Genomic DNA, 25642 nt, shown 5'->3' on the forward strand with positions numbered 1-25642 from the left:
TATACATCTTATGTATCCTTATATCTAGACACTTCCATGCAAGTATTTCTTATAGCTGGTTTGATCAAACTACTAAGATGGTAAGTGGTTAGAACCTCTTTGTATTAAGTTTTCAATAAATGTTTATCATCAATCTGGCTAGCACCCTTAAGGAATTGATGTTACACCTTTATTATTGGAGTGAAAATCAAGCACTGTATAATACTCCTTTCATCTAATAAATTGCTGTAAATTTCTGGATTGTTATCCCTTGACTTCTATCATCTGTTTACCTCTTGGTGACTTTTCCAAATTCATTGGGCACTTTGGCACCCATCTCTTGGCTTTGCCTAAATTCTTGCTATCGTATGGGGGAATTCCATTGATCACATGGATGACCAATTTAATTTCTTAGTCAAAAACTTCTGTGACTTCCTCAACTCCAATGACCTTCACCTCTACAATACCTCTGTTATAAGGAATTGATCAGACTTGTATGCAAAGATAGATGTTTTGTCCTGAGCAAATTTTATAAATTGCAGTTGACCCTTAAACAACACTGGTTTGAACTGCATAGGTCCACTTGTCTGTAGATATTTTTCAATAGTAAATACTGCAGTGCTACACGATCTGTAGATGCAAATATGTAAGAACTGAGAACTTGGAAGAAGCATGAATACAGAGGGCCGACTATAAGTTATATGTGGATTTTCCACTGTACAGAGGGTTGATGCCCCTAAACCCTGTTTTATTCAAGGGTCAACTGTATTATTTTCTAATTTATGATTGCTATTTTGATTTCCTATTTAACCCAGGAATGTTTAGGAGAATGTGCTTTGTCGTGGGTTGTGTTTATTTCTAGTTTGTTTATTTCTAGTTTAATTTAATTCAAATAAGATTCTGAAGCCTGTCATATTTCAATTTTTTTAAAATATGATTGAGATCTTTTTCTTTGTAGTGTAGATACATGATCTGTTTTTGTAAATTTTCCATAAATATCTTTTTACATGTATATTCTATTTGTCAGATTCAGCATATAGCTATTAGACCAAACTTTACATTTATATTATTTAGTCATTTATATTCTTATGCTTTTTGTATAGTTCATCAGTGAAAGAGAACTTCAGTCCTAAATTATTTAGTTTATAAAAATTTATTCTCTTATACCTTCATCGTGGATTATAATTTGATCAGTTTGCCCCATTTAATGCCTCTTGCCTTGAATTTTTGCCTGATATTGATATTTATAATCCATGCCTTCTTTGTACTTGGTGTATTTATCACTTTATTTTTAATCCTCTCTGTGTTAAATAGTTCTCTTTATAAACAGTATTTGGTTGTATTTCTTGATAACTGACATACTTAATTTCACTTATATTACTTTATACTTTTATTTGGGAATTTTCTTATTATTTTTTTCCCAACCACCCCTTACATTTTGCCATTCTCAAATGTTCATTTAAGCATTTTTTAATAGAGTAATTTGGAAGTTATGTATCCTTTGTTTTCATTTTGGAATAGTATCCTCTAAAATAAATAAGCTAGAGGGATAACTGAATGAACCTGTATTTCTCTACTAACATTAAAAATGAAACAGAATGTGTTGACTCACCTTGTGAGATTCAATATGATTCTCTCCTTTCTTTATTTGAATTTCTCCCTTCAACCCCTCCTGGCTATTATTTTTATTTCAATAACATTTTGGGTTTCTTTTTTCAATAATAAGTGCTGACATTTGCGTGTTTATAATGTCAGCAAAATCATACAATACTTTTTAAAATGCCATGTCTTTGCTATCTTTGAGTTCTTTGTTTTATTTGGCTAGTTGGAGTGCTTAGGAAGGTAAGTTGGTGTCCTTCCCTTACCACCTCCAGTGACTTCCCACCTATCCTTCAAATTTTAATTCTTTTGCCACGTCCTCTAAGAAGCCTTTCATGGCCTCTCCATCTTAAACTTGATCACTCTATCCTTTGTGCTACTGCTCTACCATTTAAAAATGCAGGCATTTTCTTACAGCATGAGTTTTTTATAATTCCAATGGGATGTGATTTGACCTTTTAATTAGAGAATATGGTTTATTCTTTGTATATGGCTTTTGGTTAAAACTAAATCTCAACTAGGCACTAATACCATAAGTAGCAATCAGAAAACCACACATTTTCATAGTCATAGCTGTTTTGAGCAATGTACTGTTTTCATCATAGCAATGGGAAAAAAAGGTGATAGCAGCATGTCACAAGTTCTGCGCTGAAAAGAAAAGAAAGGACATATTTTGAGCAAAATACAGATTTAATGAAAGGATTCAGTAATAACTAAATTTTATAACTGAACTCTTGTCTTAGTCCATTTGGGCTGCTATAACAAAATATCATAGATTGGGTACTTTATAAACAACAGAAATTTGTTCCTCACAGCTCTGGAGGCTGGAAGCCTGAGATCAAGGTGTCAACATGGTCGGATGAGGACCATCTTCTGGGTCACAGACTTTTCATTGTATTCCTTACGTGGTGAAAGGGGACAAGGGAACTCTTTTGGGTCTCTTTTATAATGGCATTAATCTCATTCATGAGGACTCTGCCCTCATAACCTAATCACCTCCCAAAGGCCCCACCCCCATCACATTGGGAATTAGGATTTCAACTTATTAATTTTGATGGACACAAACATTCATACCATAGCAACCCGTATTGCTTAAACATACATATATATACCTTAATTTCTAAAATTTCCACTGCAGAAATAACTTTTTTAGATAGCCTAAAATTCTCTGACCCTAATTGAAGCAATCGTTTTAATGCAATTTATGATGATCGAGAATTTCTTCAGAATGCTACCAGTTTGTGTTATTATTTATTTATGTATTTACTGTCCATATTTTATGAAATTCCTTCAAGGTAGAGACTATGTTCTGATCATTTTTTCGTCTCTAGCTTCTAGCACATTGTCTGGAACACGTTGAGAATTTAAAATATGTTAACTGAAAGGCCATAAATGAGAGGGCTTCCATCTCCTATTGTAGCCCATATTAATCACGCTGTCTTGTTATCTTGTTCCATTCATTTTGACCTTTGATCATATACTATTTTATGTAAGATGGGATGGTCCCATTTTATGGAAAGAATGTGATCTGGAGGAGACGCATAATTCAGACCTTAAATAATTCAAGACTAGTTTCCCAAAAGTAATGAATATAAAATGTGTGTTGAGGGAGCATAGTTAAGTAGGGACAGTGGGTGATTACATTCATGTTCTAAGTCAGTAAACCCATAATCATTGTAACATACCTATGCTTTGATGTTACATTTTTTTCTCAGCATTTTCTATTATATTTGCAGAGGACAATCACTTAAGTTAATAGCACAGCATGTTATGGCAGTTGTTCGGCTTCCTGAGTTGCATTTTTTAGCACCTGTAAATTCCATTCCAAAGTTAACTTTCAGGAATATTTTTTCAGCACCAGCACTACCACTCTAAAACTGTTTAAGTAAAATAGTTTTAAGATAATAAAAACTATATTAAAATTTAACAATAGTAATGTTTGAATAATAGCTTAAGAGTAAACAAAATTAATGTATTTTATAAATGTGGTACAAATAATGTATGGTGGGTATTTTTATTTACCAGCTAAAGTGGCAATAACTTAAACACAGCTTATGTTCACACTTCCTTGCAGCTTTAAAAATTGTTGACACAATTTTTATGGAGGAAGGAATTATTATTTAAAATTTTGCCTATATTAAGTATATATTATAAATGCATAAAATACAATCACATTATATCAGTAAAATTATATGGGTACATTATTTCCTCAACTAAGATGCAAGCTTCTTGAAGAAACAGACTGTTGGAATTATTTTGGGTATATCTTAGATTGACACCTAGAAGCTATTCATTTAGCCTGTGCTCTTGTGGAGTATGGCTGTAAATCATTAGTAACTGACAAAGTATATCTTCCAAAATTACAGACTTTACTAGAAGTAAAAGTAAATTCATGGTATATATATTTAGACTGATCACAAGCCCCTACTCTGTCTGTCTGAGACAGAATTCACTGCTAACTGGATACAGGGACTGGCTCTTAGGCAGGAACCTTTTATTGAAGTTACCTGTATAGATGTCTTCTGCAGAGGTGCAGCACCCATGGATGGGCAGTTGGAAAAATCACTGAAATGTAGTGGGAGTGATTGACCTTGGAGTTGGAAGAACAAAACTTTTGAATGGAAAGTTTACTGTAGCTGGTATTGGAAATTATATATGGTTTCAAAACAATGCCTCCATCTATATGGCATCCTCACAATGCTTGAACCAGTTTTTGGTGATATGACCATCTTTGGGATTCATGTTCAATTTCTGAATACACACCAACAGAAAGGGGAAAAAAAAGACATTCTGCGTAAGTGACAAAGTCCTGCTGAATGTAAGTCAGAAAATTAGGTTTAAACAAAACAGTTTACAACAGAGCATTATTGGGGAAACCAGACATCATGAGATACCTGAAAGGCCCCTGGTATACTTATAATTGTGGCAAAGATCAGCAAGGATTCTAGTTAGGCATTCAGACTCACAGGACCTGAACAGCCCAAACTTAGTATTAGATTTATTTAGGAGGATATTGGACAGGAAACAGCATTCAGCAGAGCATTCCTCTTTCACTGGAGCTTTCATGGCAGCCTAGGTACTGTTCTTTGACCTCTCCCCCAAATGACAACTTGGGTACAAGGAGGCAAGATCCACATAGTTAGGAGCAGGGATTACCTTGACTTAGAATCTTCATATTGCACAAGAACTGATATCTTTTGTAATAGTTTGATAGGTATAGTTTTCAGGGTCCCTGTAAGGGACATGCTCAGTTACAAGAGTCCACAGTTAGAGAAGCTCAAGCTATGGCCTTCCATCAGGCATATAGTCCATTTAGAGTCCTCCCATCCAGATGCAGTTTATAAATCAGGATTTATTTTTACCATAAGCATGTTGCCTGGTGTTTGTTAATCCTTTTCCTATAGTTGGTAAAGTTAATTCAGGAGTAGGAAGAGAGAGTGACATATTGGCCACCTTCAGGGAACAGAATCTTACAGCACAGATGGTAGTAGAGGAGATAACAGTTCATATTTGAGGATCTTAGTAGTGGAGATAACAGTTCATATTTGAGGATCTAGAGTTGATTATGGTATGACTCAGCCCTCTGAGATTAAATGTCCTACTTGCTAGGGCTCTGAATGGGGATAAATAGGTCTCTTTTCTTAGATTAAAAGGGTCCTCAGAATAAACTTGGGGCCCTGGTCAGAAAATACATCCATTAATTTGCTTCTGGTTTTCACTTGGGCATTTACTCTCCAGCACCTAGGAGACTGATTAACAAAATCATAGAATTGCTGTGGACTCTCTAAAATAAAATAATTTAAAATGGCCACCTATTTTGGAGATCTGTGTGAAGGGTGAGAATTTCTGGAATACTGCATCTGTTATCTAGGTTTTAAGGTTGGAAAATAGGGTAGAAGCAGAGAGGTGGGGCATTTCTAGTCCCTTGAGCTAAAAAGTTTGTAAGGTACAAGCTACCTCTTTCTCAAAGGACTTTGAGACCCTAGGGTGAGAGACTGAAGAAAGCAGGAGTATCTCTTCCCAATGTTTAGAACTCAAATGTGTCAACTCAGAGAATAGTAGAAGTGGCAGAAGATAGAGATTACAAATTCAGCCTACTTTCTATATCACTCTTTTTTTTTTTTTTTTTTTTTAACATCTTTATTGGGGTATAATTGCTTTACAATGGTGTGTTAGTTTCTGCTTTATAACAAAGTGAATCAGCTATACATATACATATGTTCCCATATGTCTTCCCTCTTGCGTCTCCCTCCCTCCCACTCTCCCCATCCCACCCTTCCAGGCTGTCACAAAGCACCGAGCTAATATCCCTGTGCCTTGCGGCTGCTTCCCCCCAGCTATCTACCTTACTACGTTTGTTAGTGTGTATATGTCCATGACTCTCTCTCGCCCTGTCAAAACTCACCCCTCCCCCTCCCCATACCCTCAAGTCCGTTCTCCAGTAGGTCTGCGTCTTTATTCCTATCTTACCCCTAGGTTCTTCATGACATTTTTTTCCCTTAAATTCCATATATATGTGTTAGCATACGGTATTTGTCTTTTTCTTTCTGACTTACTTCACTCTGTATGACAGACTCTAGGTCTATCCATCTCATTACAAATAGCTCAATTTCATTTCTTTTTAAGGCTGAGTAATATTCCATTGTGTATATGTGCCACATCTTCTTTATCCATTCATCCGATGATGGGCGCTTAGGTTGTTTCCATGTCCTGGCTATTGTAAATAGAGCTGCAATGAACATTTTGGTACCTGACTCTTTTTGAATTTTGGTTTTCTCAGGGTATATGCCAAGTAGTGGGATTGCTGGGTCATATGGTAATTCTATTTGTAGTTTTTTAAGGAACCTCCATACTGTTCTCCACAGTGGCTGAACCAATTCACATTCCCACCAGCAGTGCAAGAGTGTCCCCTTTTCTCCACACCCTCTCCAGCATTTATTGTTTCTAGATTTATTGATGATGGCCATTCTGACTGGTGTGAGATGATATCTCATTGTAGTTTTGATTTGCATTTCTCTAATGATTAATGATGTTGAGCATTCTTTCATGTGTTTGTTGGCATTCTGTATATCTTCTTTGGAGAAATGTCTATTTAGGTCTTCTGCCCATTTTTGGATGGGGTTGTTTGTTTTTTTGTTATTGAGCTGCATGAGCTGCTTGTAAATTTTGGAGATTAATCCTTTGTCAGTTGCTTCATTTGCAAATGTTTTCTCCCATTCTGAGGGTTGTCTTTTGGTCTTGGTTATGGTTTCCTTTGCTGTGCAAAAGCTTTGAAGTTTCATTAGGTCCCATTTGTTTATTTTTGTTTTTATTTCCATTACTCTAGGAGGTGGGTCAGAAAGGATCTTGCTGTGATTTATGTCATAGAGTGTTCTTCCTATGTTTTCTTCTAAGAGTTTGATAGTTTCTGGCCTTACATTTAGGTCTTTAATCCATTTTGAGCTTATTTTTGTGTATGGTGTTAGGGAGTGATCTAATCTCATACTTTTACATGTACCTGTCCAGTTTTCCCAGCACCATTTATTGAAGAGGCTGTCCTTTCTCCACTGTACATTCCTGCCTCCTTTATCAAAGATAAGGTGTCCATATGTGCGTGGGTTTATCTCTGGGCTTTCTATCCTGTTCCACTGATCTATCTTTCTGTTTTTGTGCCAGTACCATACTGTCTTGATTACTGTTGCTTTGTAATATAGTCTGAAGTCAGGGAGCCTTATTCCTCCAGCTCCTTTTTTCGTTCTCAAGATTGCTTTGGCTATTCGGGGTCTTTTGTGTTTCCATACAAATTGCGAAATTTTTTGTTCTAGTTCTGTGAAAAATGCCAGTGGTAGTTTGATAGGGATTGCATTGAATCTGTAGATTGCTTTGGGTAGTAGAGTCATTTTCACAATGTTGATTCTTCCCATCCAAGAACATGGTATATCTCTCCATCTATTTGTATCATCTTTAATTTCTTTCATCAGTGTCTTATAATTTTCTGCATACAGGTCTTTCGTATCCTTAGGTAGGTTTATTCCTAGATATTTTATTCTTTTTGTTGCAATGGTAAATGGGAGTGTTTTCTTGATTTCACTTTCAGATTTTTCATCATTAGTATATAGGAATGCCAGAGATTTCTGTGCATTAATTTTGTATCCTGCTACTTTACCAAATTCATTGATTAGCTCTAGTAGTTTTCTGGTAGCATCTTTAGGATTCTCTATGTATAGTATCATGTCATCTGCAAACAGTGACAGCTTTACTTCTTCTTTTCCGATTTGGATTCCTTTTATTTCCTTTTCTTCTCTGATTGCTGTGGCTAAAACTTCCAAAACTATGTTGAATAAGAGTGGTGAGAGTGGGCAACCTTGTCTTGTTCCTGATCTTAGTGGAAATGCTTTCAGTTTTTCACCATTGAGGATGATGTTTGCTGTGGGCTTGTCATATATGGCCTTTATTATGTTGAGGAAAGTTCCCTCTATGCCTACTTTCTGGAGGGTTTTTATCATAAATGGGTGTTGAATTTTGTCGAAAGCTTTCTCTGCATCTATTGAGATGATCATATGGTTTTTCTCCTTCAATTTGTTAATATGGTTTATCACATTGATAGATTTGCGTATATTGAAGAATCCTTGCATTCCTGGAATAAACCCCACTTGATCATGGTGTATGATCCTTTTAATGTGCTGTTGGTTTCTGTTTGCTAGTATTTTGTTGAGGATTTTTGCATCTATGTTCATCAGTGATATTGGCCTGTAGTTTTCTTTCTTTGTGACATCCTTGTCTGGTTTTGGTATCAAGGTGATGGTGGCTTCGTAGAAGGAATTTGGGAGTGTTCCTCCCTCTGCTATATTTTGGAAGAGTTTGAGAAGGATAGGTGTTAGCTCTTCTCTAAACGTTTGATAGAATTCACCTGTGAAGCCATCTGGTCCTGGGCTTTTGTTTGTTGGAAGGTTTTTAATCACAGTTTCAATTTCAGTGTTTGTGATTGGTCTGTTCATATTTTCTATTTCTTCCTGATTCAGTCTTGGCAGGTTGTGCATTTCTAAGAATTTGTCCATTTCTTCCAGATTGTCCATTTTATTGGCATAGAGTTGCTTGTAGTAATCTCTCATGATTTTTTTTATTTCTGCAGTGTCAGTTGTTACTTCTCCTTTTTCATTTCTAATTCTATTGATTTGAGTCTTCTCCCTTTTTTTCTTGATGAGTCTGGCTAGTGGTTTATCTATTTTGTTTATCTTCTCAAAGAACCAGCTTTTAGTTTTATTGATCGTTGCTATTGTTTCCTTCATTTCTTTTTCATTTATTTCTGATCTGATTTTTATGATTTCTTTCCTTCTGCTAGCTTTGGGGTTTTTTTGTTCTTCTTTCTCTAATTGCTTGAGGTGCAAGGTTACGTTGTTTATTCGAGATGTTTCCTGCTTCTTAAGGTGGGCTTGTATTGCTATAAACTTCCCCCTTAGAACTGCTTTTGCTGCATCCCATAGGTTTTGGGTCGTTGTGTCTCCATTGTCATTTGTTTCTAGGTATTTTTTTATTTCCTCTTTGATTTCTTCAGTGATCACTTCATTATTAAGTAGTGTATTGTTTAGCCTCCATGTGTTTGTATTTTTTAAAGATCTTTTCCTGTAATTGATATCTAGTCTCATGGCGTTGTGGTCGGAAAAGATACTTGATACGATTTCAGTTTTCTTAAATTTACCAAGGCTTGATTTGTGACCCAAGATATGATCTATCCTGGAGAATGTTCCATGAGCACTTGAGAAAAATGTGTATTCTGTTGTTTTTGGATGGAGTGTCCTATAAATATCAATTAAGTCCATCTTGTTTAATGTATCATTTAAAGCTTGTGTTTCCTTATTTATTTTCATTTTGGATGATCTGTCCATGGGTGAAAGTGGGGTGTTAAAGTCCCCTACTATGAATGTGTTACTGTTGATCTCCCCTTTTATGGTTGTTAGTATTTGCCTTATGTATTGAGGTGCTCCTATGTTGGGTGCATAAATATTTACAATTGTTATATCTTCTTCTTGGATCGATCCCTTGATCATTATGTAGTGTCCTTCTTTGTCCCTTTTAATAGTCCTTATTTTAAAGTCTATTTTGTCTGATATGAGAATTGCTACTCCAGCTTTCTTTTGGTTTCCATTTGCATGGAATATCTTTTTCCATCCCCTTACTTTCAGTCTGTATGTGTCTCTAGTTCTGAAGTGGGTCTCTTGTAGACAGCATATATAAGGGTCTTGTTTTTGTATCCATTCAGCCAATCTGTGTCTTTTGGTGGGAGCATTTAGTCCATTTACATTTAAGGTAATTATCGATATGTATGTTCCTATTTCCATTTTATATATTGTTTTGGGTTCGCTACTATAGGTCATTTCCTTCTCTTGTGTTTCGTGTCTAGAGAAGTTCCTTTAGCATTTGTTGTAAAGCTGGTTTGGTGGTGCTGAACTCTCTCAGCTTTTGCTTGTCTGTAAAGGTTTTAATTTCTCCATCAAATGTGAATGAGATCCTTGCTGGGTAGAGTAGTCTTGGTTGCAGGCTATTCTCCTTCATCACTTTCAGTATGTCCTGCCACTCCCTTCTGGCTTGTAGGGTTTCTGCTGAGAGATCAGCTGTTAACCTTATGGGGATTCCCTTGTGTGTTATTTGTTGTTTTTCCCTTGCTGCTTTTAATATGCTTTCTTTGTATTTAATTTTTGACAGTTTGTTTAATATGTGTCTTGGCGTGTTTCTCCTTGTATTTATCCTGTATGGGACCCTCTGTGCTTCCTGGACTTGATTAACTATTTCCTTTCCCATATTAGGGAAGTTTTCAACTATAATCTCTTCAAATATTTTCTCAGTCCCTTTCTTTCTTTCTTCTTCTTCTGGAACCCCTATAATTCGAATGTTGGTGCGTTTCATGTTGTCCCAGAAGTCTCTGAGACTGTCCTCAGTTCTTTTCATTCTTTTTTCTTTATTCTGCTCTGCAGTAGTTATTTCCACTACTTTATCTTCCAGGTCACTTATCCGTTCTTCTGCCTCAGTTATTCTGCTATTGATCCTATCTAGAGTGATTTTAATTTCATTTATTGCATTGTTCATCGTTGCTTGTTTCATCTTTAGTTCTTGTAGGTCCTTGTTAACTGTTTCTTGCATTTTGTCCATTCTACTTCCAAGATTTCGGATCATCCTTACTATCATTATTCTGAATTCTTTTTCAGGTAGGTTGCCTATTTCCTCTTCATTTGTTAGGTCTGGTGGGTTTTTATCTTGCTCCTTCATCTGCTGTGTGTTTTTCTGTCTTCTCATTTTGCTTATCTTACTGTGTTTGGGGTCTCCTTTTTGCAGGCTGCACTTTCGTAGTTCCCGTTGTTTTTGATGTCTGTCTCCAGTGGCTAAGGTTGTTTCAGTGGGTTGTGTAGGCTTCCTGGTGGAGGGGACTAGTGCCTGTGTTGTGCTGGATGAGGCTGGATCTTTTCTCTCTAGTGGGCAGGTTCACGTCTGGTGGTGTGTTTTGGGGTGTCTGTGGCCTTATTATGATTTTAGGCAGCCTCTCTGCTAATGGGTGGGGTTGTGTTCCTGTTTTGATAGTTGTTTGGCATAGGTTGTCCAGCACTGTGGCTTGCTGGTCGTTGAGTGAAGCTGGGTGCTGGTGTTAAGATGGAGGTCTCTGGGATATTTCCACCGTTTAATATTATGTGGAGCTGGGAGGTCTCTTGTTGACCAGTGACCTGAAGTTGGCTCTCGTACCTCAGAGGCAGAGCCCTGACTCCTGGCTGGAGCACCAAGAGCCTTTCATCCACACAGCTCAGAATAAAAGGGAGAAAAAGTAGGGAGAATTAGTAGAAGTATGAGTAAAGAAAGAAGGAAAGGAGGAAAGGAAGGAAGGAAGAAAGAAGCAAAGAAGGAAAGAAAGGAGGGAGGGAGGGAGGGAGGGAGGAAGGAAGGAAGGAGGGAAAGAAGGAAAAAAGACAGAAAGAAAGATGATACAGTAAAAATAAAATAAAGTATAATATAGTTACTGAATTAAAAAATATTTAGAAAAAAAAAAAAAAGGGACGGATAGAACCTTAGGACAAATGTTGGAAGCAAAGCTATACAGAGAAAATCTTACACAGAAGCATACACATACACCTTCACAAAAAGAGGTAAAGGGGGAAAAATCATAAATCCTGCTCCCTGAGACCACCTCCTCAATTTGGGGTGATTCGTTGTCTAAAGGAGGGAAGGAAGGAAGGAAAGAAAGAAAGAACGAAGGTAAAGTATAATAAAGTTATCACAATTAAACTTAATTATTAAGAAAAAGAATTTTTTAAAAAAAAGTCATGGACGGATAGAGCCCTAGGACAAATGGTGGAAGCAAGAGTATACAGACAGGATCTCACACAGAAGCATACACGTACACATTCACAAAAAGAGGAAAAGGGAAAAAAATCATAGATCTCGCTCCTAAATTCCACCTCTTCAATTTGGGATCATTCCTTGTCTATTCAGGTATTCCACAGATGCAGGGTATATCAAGTTGATTGTGGAGCTTTAATCCGCTGCTTCTGTGGCTGCTGGGAGAGATTTCCCTTTCTCTTCTTTGTTCTCACAGCTCACAGGAGCTCAGCTTTGGATTTGGCCCTGCCTCTGCGTGTAGGTCGCTGGAGGGCGTCTGTTTTTTCGCTCAGACAGGACGGGGTTAAAGGAGCCGCTGATTCGGGGCCTCCGGCTCACTCAGGCCGGGGGTTGGGGGATGGGGGTAGGAGGGGCACTACGTGCGGGGCGGGCCTGCAGCTGCAGAGGCAGCGTGACGTTGCGGCAGAGGCCGGCGTGATGTTGCACCAGCCTGAGACCCGCCGTGCGTACTCCCGGGGAAGTTGTCCCTGGATCCCGGGAACCTGGCAGTGGCGGGCTGCACAGGCTCCGCAGAAGAGGGGTGTGGAGAGTGACCTGTGCTCGCACACAGGCCCCTTGGTGGCGGCAGCAGCAGCCTTAGCGTCTCCCGCCCGTCTCTGGGGTCCGCGGTTTTAGCCGCGGCTCGCGCCCGTCTCTGGGGTTTGCGCTTTCAGCCGCGGCTCGCGCCCGTCTCGGGGGCTCGCGCCCTCAGCCGCGGCTCGCGCCCGTCTCTGGGGTTCGCGCTTTTAGCCGCGGCTCGCGCCCTTCTCTGGAGATCCTTTAAGCAGCGCTCTTAAACCCCTCTCCTCGCGCACCAGGAAACAAAGAGGGAAGAAAAAGTCTCTTGCCTCTTCGGCAGGTGCAGGCTTTTCCCCGAACTCCCTCCCGGCTAGTCGTGGTGCACTAACCCCTTCAGGCTATGTTCAAGCCGCCAACCCCAGTCCTCTCCCTGAGCTCCGTCCAAAACCAAAACCCGAGCCTCAGCTCGCAGCCGCGCCCGCCCCGGCGTGTGAGCAGACAAGCCACTCGGGCTGGTGAGTGCCGGTCAGCACCGATCGTCTGTGCAGGAATCTCCCCGCTTTGCCCTCCGCACCCGTCGCTGTGCACTACTCCGCGGTCCCGAAACTCCCCCCTCCGCCTCCCGCAGTCTCCGCCCGCGGAGGGGCTTCCTAGTGTGTGGAAACTTTTCCTCCTTCACAGCTCCCTCCCACTGGTGCAGGTGCCGTCCTTATTCTTTTGTCTCTGTTTTTTCTTTTGCCCTACCCAGTTACGTGGGGAGTTTCTTGCCTTTTGGGAGGTCTGAGGTCTTCTGCCAGCCTTCAGTAGGAGTTCTGTAGGAGTTGTTCCACGTGTGGATGTATTTCTGGTGTATCCGTGGGGAGGAAGGCGATCTCCGCGTCTTACTCTTCCGCCATCTTCAAGGTCCTCTATATCACTCTTAATCCCTAATGCTGCTTTGTTTGTACTGAGGACAACTGAACATTCTCTGGCACCCTTTACAAGACTCTGGAAGAATTCTGTGGATACTGAGAGCCCATCTGACAGGGCCAGGATGGAAGTAAGAGCTCTGAAGGAGAAGTTAGAAGCTCTCCAATATTTATTTAGGGAAGGAACCAGGAGATAATTAATATTTAAGTATCAGTATGCATTCTTTAAGGGTTTATCCTAGGAATGCAATGTCAGTTTAACCATATTAACAGAATAAAGGAGAAAAACCATGTAATCATCGTAATAGATGCAGAAAGGAGCATTTGAAGAAATTCAATACTGAGTTTCTCGGCAAAGTTTTAATGTAAAGAAATTTCTTCATTTTGATAAATAGCATCTATGGTGAGCTACAACTAACATCATATTTAATGATGAAACACTGAACACTTTTCCTCCAAAGATTGGGATCAAGGCAAGGATGTTTGCTGTCACCACTTTCATTCAGTATTGTACTTAGCAAGGACACATGATGCAAAATCAATATAGAAAATTTATATTTTTATATATGAACAACAAACGTTTGGAAGATGAAATTAACAAAACGATTTCATTTACAATGGAGGCTAAGAATAACATCGACTACTTAGAAATAAATTTAACAAAAGATGTGGAAAAACCTCTACCCTGAAAACTATATTACTGAAGGTAATTAAAGAAGGTCTTAATAAATAGAGATTCTCTGTTCATAGATTAGAGAACTCAATATTGTAAAGATGTTACTTTTTCCCCAATCTATAGATTCAATTCAATGCCATTCATAATCGTAGCAGGTTTTTAAAAAAAAAGAAATTGAAAAGCTGATTCTAAAATATAATTGGAAATGCAAAGGAACTGAATAGCCAAAATAATCTTGAAAAAGGACAGGATTGTTAATACTATCTGACATCAAGATTTACTGTAAAGCTGTAATAATCAAGATAGTATGGTACTGGCATAGGATAGACAGATCAGTGGAACAAAACAGAAAATGCTAAAATAGACCCAAACTTACCTGGTCAATTAATTTTTAGCAAAGGTGCAGCATAATTCAGTAGAGAAAGGAAAATATTTTCAACAGATGATGCTGAAACACCTAGATGTCCATATGGAAAAAATGAGCCTCAATTCCTACACATACACAAACATTAATTCAAGGTAGATCATGGACCTAAATGTAAAAGCTAAAGCTATAAAACTTCTGAAAAATAAAAAAATATATTTGTCACCTGAGAGTGGGCACAGGGTTCTTACATTCTTACACAAGACACAGAAAGTAATAACCATGAAAGAAAAATTTGATGAATTAGACATTATCAAAATTTTAAACACATGGTTATTGAAATAGACCATTAAGAAAATGTATGCACAAGTTACAGACTAGAAGAAAATATTCATAAAGCATAGATCTGACACAGGCTTGTATCCAGAATAGATTTTTTTAATGTCCTACAACTCAATAATGATAATAATAAAAAACAACCCTATTTTTTTTTTTTTTTTGTAATGGGCAAGGATTCAAACCCGTTGTTCACAAAGAAAGATACACCATTGGCCAGTAAGCATATGAAAATGTTCTCAGTGTCACTTTTCGTCAGGGAAGAGCAAATTAAAATAATCATGAAACACAACTCCACACCCACCAGAGTGGTTAAAATTTAAAAGACTGGCAATAAATTCTAAATGTCAGTAAGGATGTGGACCAAATGGAACTCTCATCCATTGTTCATGAAGAGTATAATGGTAAAATCACTTAGGAAGTTTTTTATAACACTAAACGTATACCTACCTTCTAACCCAGCAATTCCACTCCTTGATATTTATCCAAAAGAACTGAAAACATACATCCACAAAAAGACTAGTACAAAAATATTCATAATATTTTTATTCATAACAGCCCCAAACTGGAAACAGCTCAGGTGTATGTACAGCAACAGGAGAATGGCTAGGCTGTATTATATTTGTGAATGGAATACTATTCAGCAATAAAAATGAGCTATTGATGCATTCAACGACATGGATATATGTCAAAACCATTATACTGAATGAAAGAGGTTTTATATAAAAGAGTATATACTGTATGATTCCATTTACGTGGTGTTCTGGAAGAGGCAAAACTAATCCTATATTAAAAACGTTAGAATAGTTATAGCTGGTGGGTTTTGGGATTGACTGAAAAGAGGCATGAGATTTTTTTATTGTTGGGAGTGTGTGATGCAGTGTTCTTCCTCTTGGGTCACGTGGGTGTATACATTTGTCAAAATTCATTGAATTGTACAGTTTAATATTTGTGCCTTTCATATATGTGCATAAGTAAAATACTGGAAGGTTAACATAAAAGTTATAATAACTATGTTAGATTAGTAAGAAAATGAATGATTTCAACTTTCTGATTTATTGATCTACTGTGTGGTAGCTAATCTTCAAAGATTGTCCTCCAATGAAACAAGCCTCCCAGTATTCATGCCCTTTTTTTTAGACCCCTCCCTGTCTTCTGGGCTGGCCCTGTAAATCACTTTTAACCAGTAGAATGCAGTGGGGAAGTGACACTTTGTAACTTCTAAAGCTAAGTTATAAAATGCCTTGTAGCTTCTACCTGGGACTCTTCTAGTGCATTCTCTAGGGGATACCAGCTGCCATGTAAAAACTCCATCTACCCCAAGATTGCTATGCTGAGAGGAACCCCAAACTACCCATATGGACAGGCCACTTGAGAGAGAGAGAGAGAGAGATGCCTGGCCAGCCCCCAGTTGTTCCTGCCTCTCAGCTGAAACACCAAACATGTAAGTGAAGAAGCCATTTTGTACATCCAGCCCAGTTCAAGCTTTGGATGACTTTGTCTCAAGCCACCATCTAACTGCAGTAAACTACTCAGCTGAGTGCATTAACCCATAGAACTGTGAGAGGTAATCATTTGTTTATAGCCACCAAATTTTAGGTTGGTAGCTTAAACTATAACATTTCTAGAGATAAATGAAATATATTGTAGATAGATACATATATATGCATAGATAAGTAGACAGACATAAGATAAACACATAGGTTAAAAACACACAATTGCTAAAATTTAAATATAAGGTATATGTCTTTCTGCCTTTATAAAAATTACAGCAAGTGTTATGACTTTCATTCAGTTCATTCATTCATTTACAATATGACCTGCTAAAGGGATTGAAAATCACATTATTAAACCTGTTATATCCATAAATCAAATATTTATGGGCTCAAGCCCGTGAGAAAAGTGACATCTTTGGGAACTTGATCTCTATTAAGAAGTTGCAGTGTTACTATCTTAGACCATCTTAAAATGAGATATACCTGTACTGGATCTTATTATACTTTGGAGAGAAGAATGAGGATGCTGCAAGATTTGCAGCTATGTTCTAGCTCTAGGCAGACCCTCCGACACCCTGCCCTTTTAACTCCACCACAGACTTTCTTAAAAGAAAAACCCACGTACTCTTTGTGACACCACTTTCATCCCCCTGTTTTGGTTCAGTGTGATAATCTCTGGTGGTCAATTTCTATCTTCTTTTGCCTTCCTAATGTAAAGAAGAGTCTCAAATTACTTGACCCTGTGCTTCGATTGCCTGCCCCTAGTTTAGTTTTCCTTCTTATTCTCACCAGTGTGAAGCAAGTCCAGATTGACACACTGTTATGATGACTAAATGCTACACTACCGGTTTATTGCTCAGTTTGAGTAGTGCTAGGGTAGAAATTATTTTGTGCTATTACATAGCATTGTTAGCATTTTCCGAAGTGTAAATTTTTGGTGAAACAAGGCTTTAATTAGTAAGAAGTATTATATAAATATGTTGGGCCAGGGAATTTTTTTGGTCAGGGTGGTATATTACTGGGAAAGCATCCCACTTAAAAAAATTCTGGGAATAAATTTGTGTTGTAAGTCTTCTTTTAAATTTTTAATTTTTGTTTTTCTGATTATACATGTAAAACACATTGGCTGCAGGAAATTTGGAAGTAACAGAAAAGTACTTTTTTAAAAGGAGAAATACATAACAAAATGATGTATTTTAAGCTGTGCACCCACATATGCAAATGCCAATTGAATTATTTTCGTAAGTTTCACAGGCACCTGTAGCTTGGTATGGCCAAACTGAGTAGCCCCCACTGCAGTGCTAGAACTAATGTCCACATAGTCACCCAAGACACAAACTTGGCATGTATCCTAGATTCCTCTCCTCATCCCCCATGTCAAATTAACCATCAAAGCTTTCTTCTTAATCTATTCTTTAATTAGCAAATATTTACTAAGTGCCTCCCTTCATGGAGCAGTAATGCTAAACTACTCATCTTTTTGCTTCCTATCCTGTATTTTCAAGTGCAGCTACCATGTTGCTCCTGGAATGATGTTTCTAAACTATACATTTGATCTTACAATGGATTCCCAGAGCTTTGAGGGTAAAGTTCACATTCTTTATTTTGGTCACTATAACCTTCATGATAGGACATTTGCCAACCACATCTCATTCCATTCCCCATCCCTGGTATCTTAAACCCCCAAACAACTTGCCGTTCCTCAAGTATGTCATGTTCTCATTCGGCTCCCTTTCATCGTTGTGAAATGCCCTCCAGTTTCTCCTTTATTTTAATAATAATAATGATGTCTATTTGTCTTATTTTCACTCAATAAATCCTCCTTGAATAAATCCAGGAGGGCTTCCTGACCTCAGACTGAGTTGTATGCCTCTCTTCTAGTTTCACATACCCTACAATACATATTTCAGTCATAACAAATATCATATTTATCATACACTGTATATTGCTTTACTTGTCTGTCCCCAAAAAGTATAATAGGTACTTGAGAAATGTTTCTTATATAGGTAAATGGTATTTCTTTGGAGATTGCTTCTTTTTATGGTTTGGATGGATATTTATTTGCATACCAAATAAGAGGAGCATTACCTTTTCACTTTGTTAATATGAATGAAAGTTCTAGGAGCAGAAATTCTAGGTGTTAAGTAAGGATTTATTTAAGCTATAAATAAATAGGGAAAGCTAGGATAGGAAGGACAACTTGTCATCAGTGAGAAGGATGGAAATAAGAAATTACTTTGGGTTAATTAATGAAGAAATGGTCATTAGTGGGTTTATTTGTTTATTTTTTTATCAGTGGTTTTAGGTATCACCAAAAGCATGGTGAGGGGAAGGAAATATTCTAAACATTCAGAAAAATTACAGTGTAAATAATTTAGTCATGTAATTCAGTCATCTTGATAGTATTTAAATAAATGCCCACATTGTACCTAAAAGTTTATAATGGAACAATAATAATGTTTTGAAAGTAAGAACGAAGTTTAATATTTCTTCAGTATTCCCTCTATTGCTCATTATATACGGTGCTTAAATAAGTTATTTCTAGGGGGCTTCCCTGGTGGCGCAGTGGTTGAGAGTCTGCCTGCCGATGCAGCGGACACGGGTTCGTGCCCCGGTCCGGGAAGCTCCCACATGCCGCGGAGCGGCTGGGCCCGTGAGCCATGGCCGCTGAGCCTGCGCGTCCGGAGCCTGTTGCTCCGCAACGGGAGAGGCCACAACAGTGAGAGGCCCGCATACTGCAAAAATAATAATAATAATAAAAATAAAATAAATAATTTCTACTCTCATTGAGATTACATCTAAGAATATTAAATAACTAAAATGTGTAAAGAGAACTACAAATCTTTGAACATTATTTTAAAATATTTTAGCCTCATAATTACACATCTGGGAATACAGTGCAAATAAATGATACTAATATACATGATAAAATGTGAATATTAATAATAATACCTCAGGATGTTTATGTGAATTAACTCAACCTACGCAGAGCCCTTTCCACTGCTTAATAAATGTTAACTGTTATTAATATTTCTTTTTTCATATTTTTGAAGTTAAAAATAAATCATCTGCAAATTTAAAAAATACAAAACTAGTAATGAATTTAAAAAATCAGTCATGCATTGGTAATCACATAGGATAGATTCTCTCCATTATACTTCCCTGAAAATTACAAAGTTACAATGACTACTAGTCAGGGGTAAAAGATATAATTCAAGAATGAACTCTGCCTACTGAGGAATTTGCTAGGTTAGTCTGAGTCAGAATGGGATTTAAACTATTGGCAGAATAAAATGGAAGAAGATACTTTATAAAGGTTGACTAACTCTTATTATTCACATTCAGATTAAGAGTTCAGTTGGTATTGTGTTTACTCTTTATTTTCTATGATGTACTTTGACTATCTCAAGCATTTTTATTCATGCAAAATATATTTCTCATTCAGACAAGGGAAATGAATGTCAGTTTTTCATATGTATTTGGCTCAAAGATCTATACGACAATACACGTTTCTGACCACCTAATATTCTAGTAGTCATTTATTGTCTGTTTCTGTATTAATTTCTATCTTTATCAATGGTAAATTCAATGAGGACAATACTATGTTTTTTTCATCCTTATGTTCCAAGCATGGTATTTGGCACAGGGTGATAAACAAGTATTTGTTCAACAACAAATGAATGGATGAAGGCAACCTTATTACAACTGTGTATTTTATTATTTGGTTCACATAAAATTTAGAATGTGTACTTAGATTTACAGTGTTAAAAAACAGCATTTTAATGCTGAATTCACAACTATTGTCTATTTCTAACCATTTTCTTTATTTCCCACTGAATGATCTGGATCTATTTGGTTTGTGCTAATGCCTAAGTTATTCCCAGGTTTTAAGTTTGGAAACGGCGAGGATTAACTAGAATACTCTAGTAGGTTCTTATTATTTTATTCCAAGCTAATTTTCACCCAGTAAATCATAATTTCACATATTCGGAGTTGTCCACAATATGACTCATTTTTTAAAATTCTGTTTATGCACAAAATGAATTTTTATTTTAAGGTTTTTCTACCTGTTCCTGTCTTTTTTATTCTGTCTCTTACTGGCTAAATTATAAGATATCCTAAAGCAAACACTCAAGAGTTCCCTTAAAAGAACAAATTCCCTAGAAAGCAGGAGTGGAAAATAGCTATTGCCTGCTTTTCTTATTTTGTGCTGATTTTTTAAATTCTAGAATATGAACAAGTGCTTATTATGTTCATGTTTCATGTAGATATATTCTTAAAACTTATAGTTTAAATCTAGAATATTACAAAACAAATAGCACATATTTTCTATTGTATTAGATATTTCTTATTCTGTTTTTAATGCATGCATTTAAAGCCCTATTTTACAAATGCAGAATGTGAAAGCCAATGCCAACTTCTCAGGTTATTATCTTTGTTTTGTGTTTGTTAACATAGTTGTTATAGTACTAATATAAATTTTAATTTTTAAAATGTTTTCTATTTTAAAATATAAGTACAGCATAACTTTCAGTTAAATACATCTGTTATAGTTCATCAAAAATAACATCCTCTGAATGTATTCTCTTGATTAACCAAACATCCCCTCTCTTTGTCTTTTTGAGTAACAGCATGCTTCTGTGGCTCTTTAATTAAATGACCTTACCTTACATTTGTCTCGACTGGCTTCTGTTTACAGAAATTGTAAACCAATTGAATGCTCTGAGCAGCTTAGATGAAGATCAAGATGACTGCATAAAGCAAGCAAATATGCCTTCAGCTAAATCAGCCAGTTCCTCTGAAGGTCTAAGAGCTTTCTTCCTTTCTTTCTGCTTCTGATTGCTTGAATTTACTGTGACCTGCTACCCTTGACTTCTGTCTGTACTTAGCTCTCAGTTTTGTCTTTGTGCTTTTCCTTTAATAAATTTTCTTTGGTAATTTGTAGTGCACCAACAGGCAACAACATAACAGAACTTATCATCTTTAGCAAAGCCTGTATCAGGATCCTTGATAAGCAGTGATTTTAAAACATCTTATAATAACTGGTCGTATAACATGACAGAATTTCTTTAGTTAGCTTATATATTGTAACAACATTGTTTTAGAAATATTTTCTTATATTAAATCAATTTGAATTATTCATATTTAGAAGTGAAGGATGTTTTTTTCTCAAAATCTGTTAGTACTTTTTTATTGGATCAAATTAGATTGAGCTAAAAGTTTCTCTAGTTCATTATCTGATATTTTCCAATTCATGTGTTTGTTTTCTTTTATTTGAATATGTTGGTATGCTACAAAATACTTGAATGGCATTCTGTCATTGGTAAAATGCTATATCTTATTATTTGCAGGTATTATTAGTATGAATTTTTACAATTTGAGATATTTCATGAATGAGTGATAATTATGCTTAACTGTAACCACAGTGAACTGACACGTATGTTTGTTTTCAGAGCTCATCAACAAACTTAACTTTTTGGATGAAGCAGAAAAGGACTTGGCCACTGTGAATTTAAATCCATTTGGTGATCCTGATGTAGCAGAATTAAATCCATTTGGAGATCCTGACTCAGAAGGTAGCAAGTTTTTTTCTTTACTTTTAAAGTCTTTGTGTATTGTTAAGTTCTCTTGAACTGTAAAGGCAGGAAGAGATTTTGTTTTTAAAGACTTATACATTTTGTTTATAATGACAGTATTATTTGTTCAATACCAATTGCAGTTGATCAGCAATTCTGGGTAGCTTCCATTGAATTGTTTTTAAAGAAAAAGGGAAGCCTTACATAGACATTTACTTGGGGCTTATATTTTAATTCTTTGTTAGTCTGGTCAAATAGTCAAGCTCTAATGTTAGAGATAACAGTATTTTATCTAGCTGGCATGCAGTAAAGTCTCATTAGTTTGGCCTACCAAGCAAGATCAGGTTGTGGGACATACCCATATTAAGGTGGTGGAGGTAGCCTTTTCTCTATATACAGCTTCTCAGCCCTCACACCTCAGTGTGATGAGCCCCTCCACTCCCAACTGCCTGTCTCTGGCTGAGAATTACTCTTAGTAACGAAAGTAAATTGTGCACGTGAATGTCACAGAATAGAAAGAAGATTGAGGACCACTCCTGTCATATATACAACATGTAAGAAATAAAACCATGTATTTTTTTCGTGAGTCATTTTTCTTATCAAGTAGTTTCAAACTATTAAAGCTTAGAAAAGAGCTGTTGAAGAAGACCTCTGTTTAATTAAACTCTGTTTCCTCAAAGTAAATGCAAGAATGATTAACCCCTGTTTACATCTTTTAGACTGCTCTTATGAAATTTTCATGAGCTTTAAAGAATTTTGCTACTGCCTGTCATGGTGAAAAGTGAGGTTTCAACTTAAGGATTCACTCTATTTGTGCAATATCATTTCATAATCCACTTCTGAAAGTAATGGAAGGAGAAGAACTTCCATTACTTTCTCCCTTCTTACCAAATTCTAAATTATTAAGTATAGATTAATGAGATTTTATTTTGTTTGTGACCTATATTTTATTTTTTTAAATTATTTTATTTATTTGTTTTTGGCTGCATTGGGTCTTCGTTGCTGTGCGTGGGCTTTCTCTAGTTGCAGCGAGCAGGGGTTACTCTTTGTTGCAGTGCATGGGCTTCTCATTTCGGTGGCTTCTCTTGTTGCGGAGCATGGGCTATAGGCGCGCGGGCTCAGTAGTTGTGGTGCACAGGCTCAGTAGTTGTGGTGCGTGGGCTTAGTTGCTCTGCAACATGTGGGATCTTCCTGTACCAGGGGTCGAACCCATGTCCCCTGCATTGGCAGGCAGATTCTTAACCACTGCTCCACCAGGGAAGCCCTGTGACTTATTTTATTTTAACATATTTTAAATCTTAACAGTTACAGTACATTTTAGAAGTAATCTGGTTCAGCTGCCTCTTTTCATAGATTAAGGAGCTGAGGCCCAGAGGAATTAAGTGATTTGAAGAAGAACTTTAGGTAAATGGAGGTGGAGTTGGAGCTAAGATTGCTAATCAAGTGTCTTCTTTTGACCACAAAGCTTCTCAATTGCATACTAAATGCATCTGAGTACACTGAGTTAAAAAAAAATTACCAAAATATTTTGAGATATGAGTATTTGAGCTTTTCATTTCAAAATCAAATTAGTAATTTTTAAAAATATATGTGTATCTTTTCTGAGGTATAGAAAGGAGTAGCAGATAACATATATATTGTATTTCTATTTTGGAGAGGTTAAGTGAGGTTAGCCAACCTGATTCAGAAACTTTAATCATGCCTATAGAGCTAAGAAAAAACTTGACAACCAGTATTCTCTTTAAATATATAGTTCTTGGAGACTTTAGAATAAGTATTTTCTATTAGAAGAACACTCATTTTTCTAGAAATAATTTATTAATTTTTATTGATTAAAAACATGCATCCTCAAGTAACAAAAGTAGTTAAGAAAGAAAAAAATGTGTTACAGTTGTTTAGATGGTTTTTGTTTTTGTTTGCTTTTACAATTTCAGTTCTCCTCTTAGTTAGATTCATGACATTCTGTGCTTCAGTGACCCGTTTAGAAAGTTACTAAATGTATTTGTTAGCTTTTATATGAAATAGTCTCATCTTAAACTCTCCTTTGTTGCTATTCTGTCATCTTCAAATCTTGCTCTATAGTTTGAATACTTTCTTGCTTTTGGTTTTGTAACTGATGAAATTGCTTGGATCAATTTTTGTAATCCTCTACCTGAAAGGGATTTTATCAATTTCTTAAGCATTTGAGACTTGGTATTTGTTAATAAAAAAATTGAATAGGTAAAAACTCTGTAGTCTCTTCTACAGAGAAAAGATAATGCTTCATTTAGATTATTATAAAGATTATAGTGGTGTTTGAGTGTTATCCTGGTCTGACAAAAGATACAGTTACTGAGTCTCTTCTCTAGCATAGGCTGTATTTAAATTCATTTCAGTGTTGATTTATTATGATGTTATGAATTCTCTTTCATACTTTATAATTGCGTCACCATGGTGTACAGAATTTCAATTCAGAGTTATTTTGTTTTATTTATTTTTTCAATATAAAGACAACATAAGTTTTCTGGGCTAATGTCTAAAGTATAAGTAAAAGTAGTTTGATTCTAAAATATAAAAATCATAAATATATGTCAATCAAGAGATTTTTCTAATAATTGGTTTAAACTGTTTGAAATGTCACTTATAAAACAGTTATTTTTCTTGAAGATTTTAAAACTGATTTTCTGCCTTCTTCTCCTAGAGTATTTTGTTAGAGTTGCTTGGCATAATTAAAATTACTTTTGAACTGTTCTGTGATTATTGGCTTTTTGAAACTTTTTTCCAGTTTGGTTACATACTTATATTAGTAAAATACAAATTTTAAACAGTTTTATTTTACATTCCAGTTTGTTGTTGTTTTTCTTTTTGGGGCCTCTCCACATGGCTTAGGGATCTTAGTTCCCTGACTAGGGATTGAACCCGGGCCCACAGCAGTGAAAGCACAGAGTCCTAACCGCTGGACCACCATGGAACTCTGCCTTGTTTTTGTTTCAAAATATTAATAAACATAAAAGTAAAAGAAAAAGCTTGGTACTAAGCACTCCATAAGTATTGTCGGAGGACATGACACTGTTGTAGTGCTTTTTGTGCTGTAAAGTCAGAGTTTTATTTTTAAGAGTTCCCTTGTTTTCAAATTGAAATTTGAAATAGTAAAATTTAGAATTTAGTGGAACACATCTATCTGCTTCTCAGTATGATTTTAATGTGGCTCTTTCAACTTCAGAATTCTTGTTATTCCTTTACGTTATTAAATAAGGTATTGATTGGATATGAATTATGTTGAAAAGCCCATTAAAAGCTCTAAAGATTTAAGGACTTGTAGTGTACAGAAACCTGCTCTTTGAAGACTTTACAAAAGCAAATTCAGTGATATATGGTGTATTTTTTATATATCCAGAATGTATTTTCAGATTCCTGAGTGGTCTCTGCTTGTGTAACTACCAAAGACTATTCCAAAATTTAATCCATTTTATGTTCTTTTAAAAACAGAAATTTATGTATCAGTTTGAGACGTCAAGCTAGTATAGTGAAATACATTAAGCAATAATAGGATATTGTACCTCTAAGAAGGTTAAAATTTCCAAAATTGGTATACCATAATGCCAACATTAATAGAGATTCCAAGGGCATTAACAATTCAAAGATGCTACTTTGAAGATCACTATTCCTGGAGAAGTAGACAAAGATCTTAGACATCACATCTTCTGGACTTAGCCCCTCTAAAACTTTTTTTTTTGACAATTTTATGTTTGGTTTTTTTTTTTAAAACATCTTTATTGGAGTATAATTACTTTACAATGGTATGTTAGTTTCTGCTTTATAACAAAGTGAATCAGCTATACATATACATATATCCTCATATCTCCTCC

At 36.2% G+C, this 25642-nt stretch overlaps 1 protein-coding gene across 8 annotated transcripts in view; it reads left to right on the forward strand.

Moving 5' to 3' along the window:
* EHBP1 (EH domain binding protein 1) overlaps positions 1–25642 on the forward strand; it is a 357667-nt gene that overhangs the window by 143869 nt on the left and 188156 nt on the right. For all 8 annotated transcript variants that reach the window (XM_032652681.1, XM_032652683.1, XM_032652678.1 and 5 more), the window contains exon 8: positions 21672–21794. In XM_032652681.1, the coding sequence (XP_032508572.1) occupies positions 21672–21794 (123 nt within the window). The remainder of the gene's footprint in view (positions 1–21671; positions 21795–25642) is intronic.

Source organism: Phocoena sinus, chromosome 13, assembly GCF_008692025.1.
Source record: "Phocoena sinus isolate mPhoSin1 chromosome 13, mPhoSin1.pri, whole genome shotgun sequence".
Lineage (NCBI taxonomy): Eukaryota > Metazoa > Chordata > Mammalia > Artiodactyla > Phocoenidae > Phocoena > Phocoena sinus.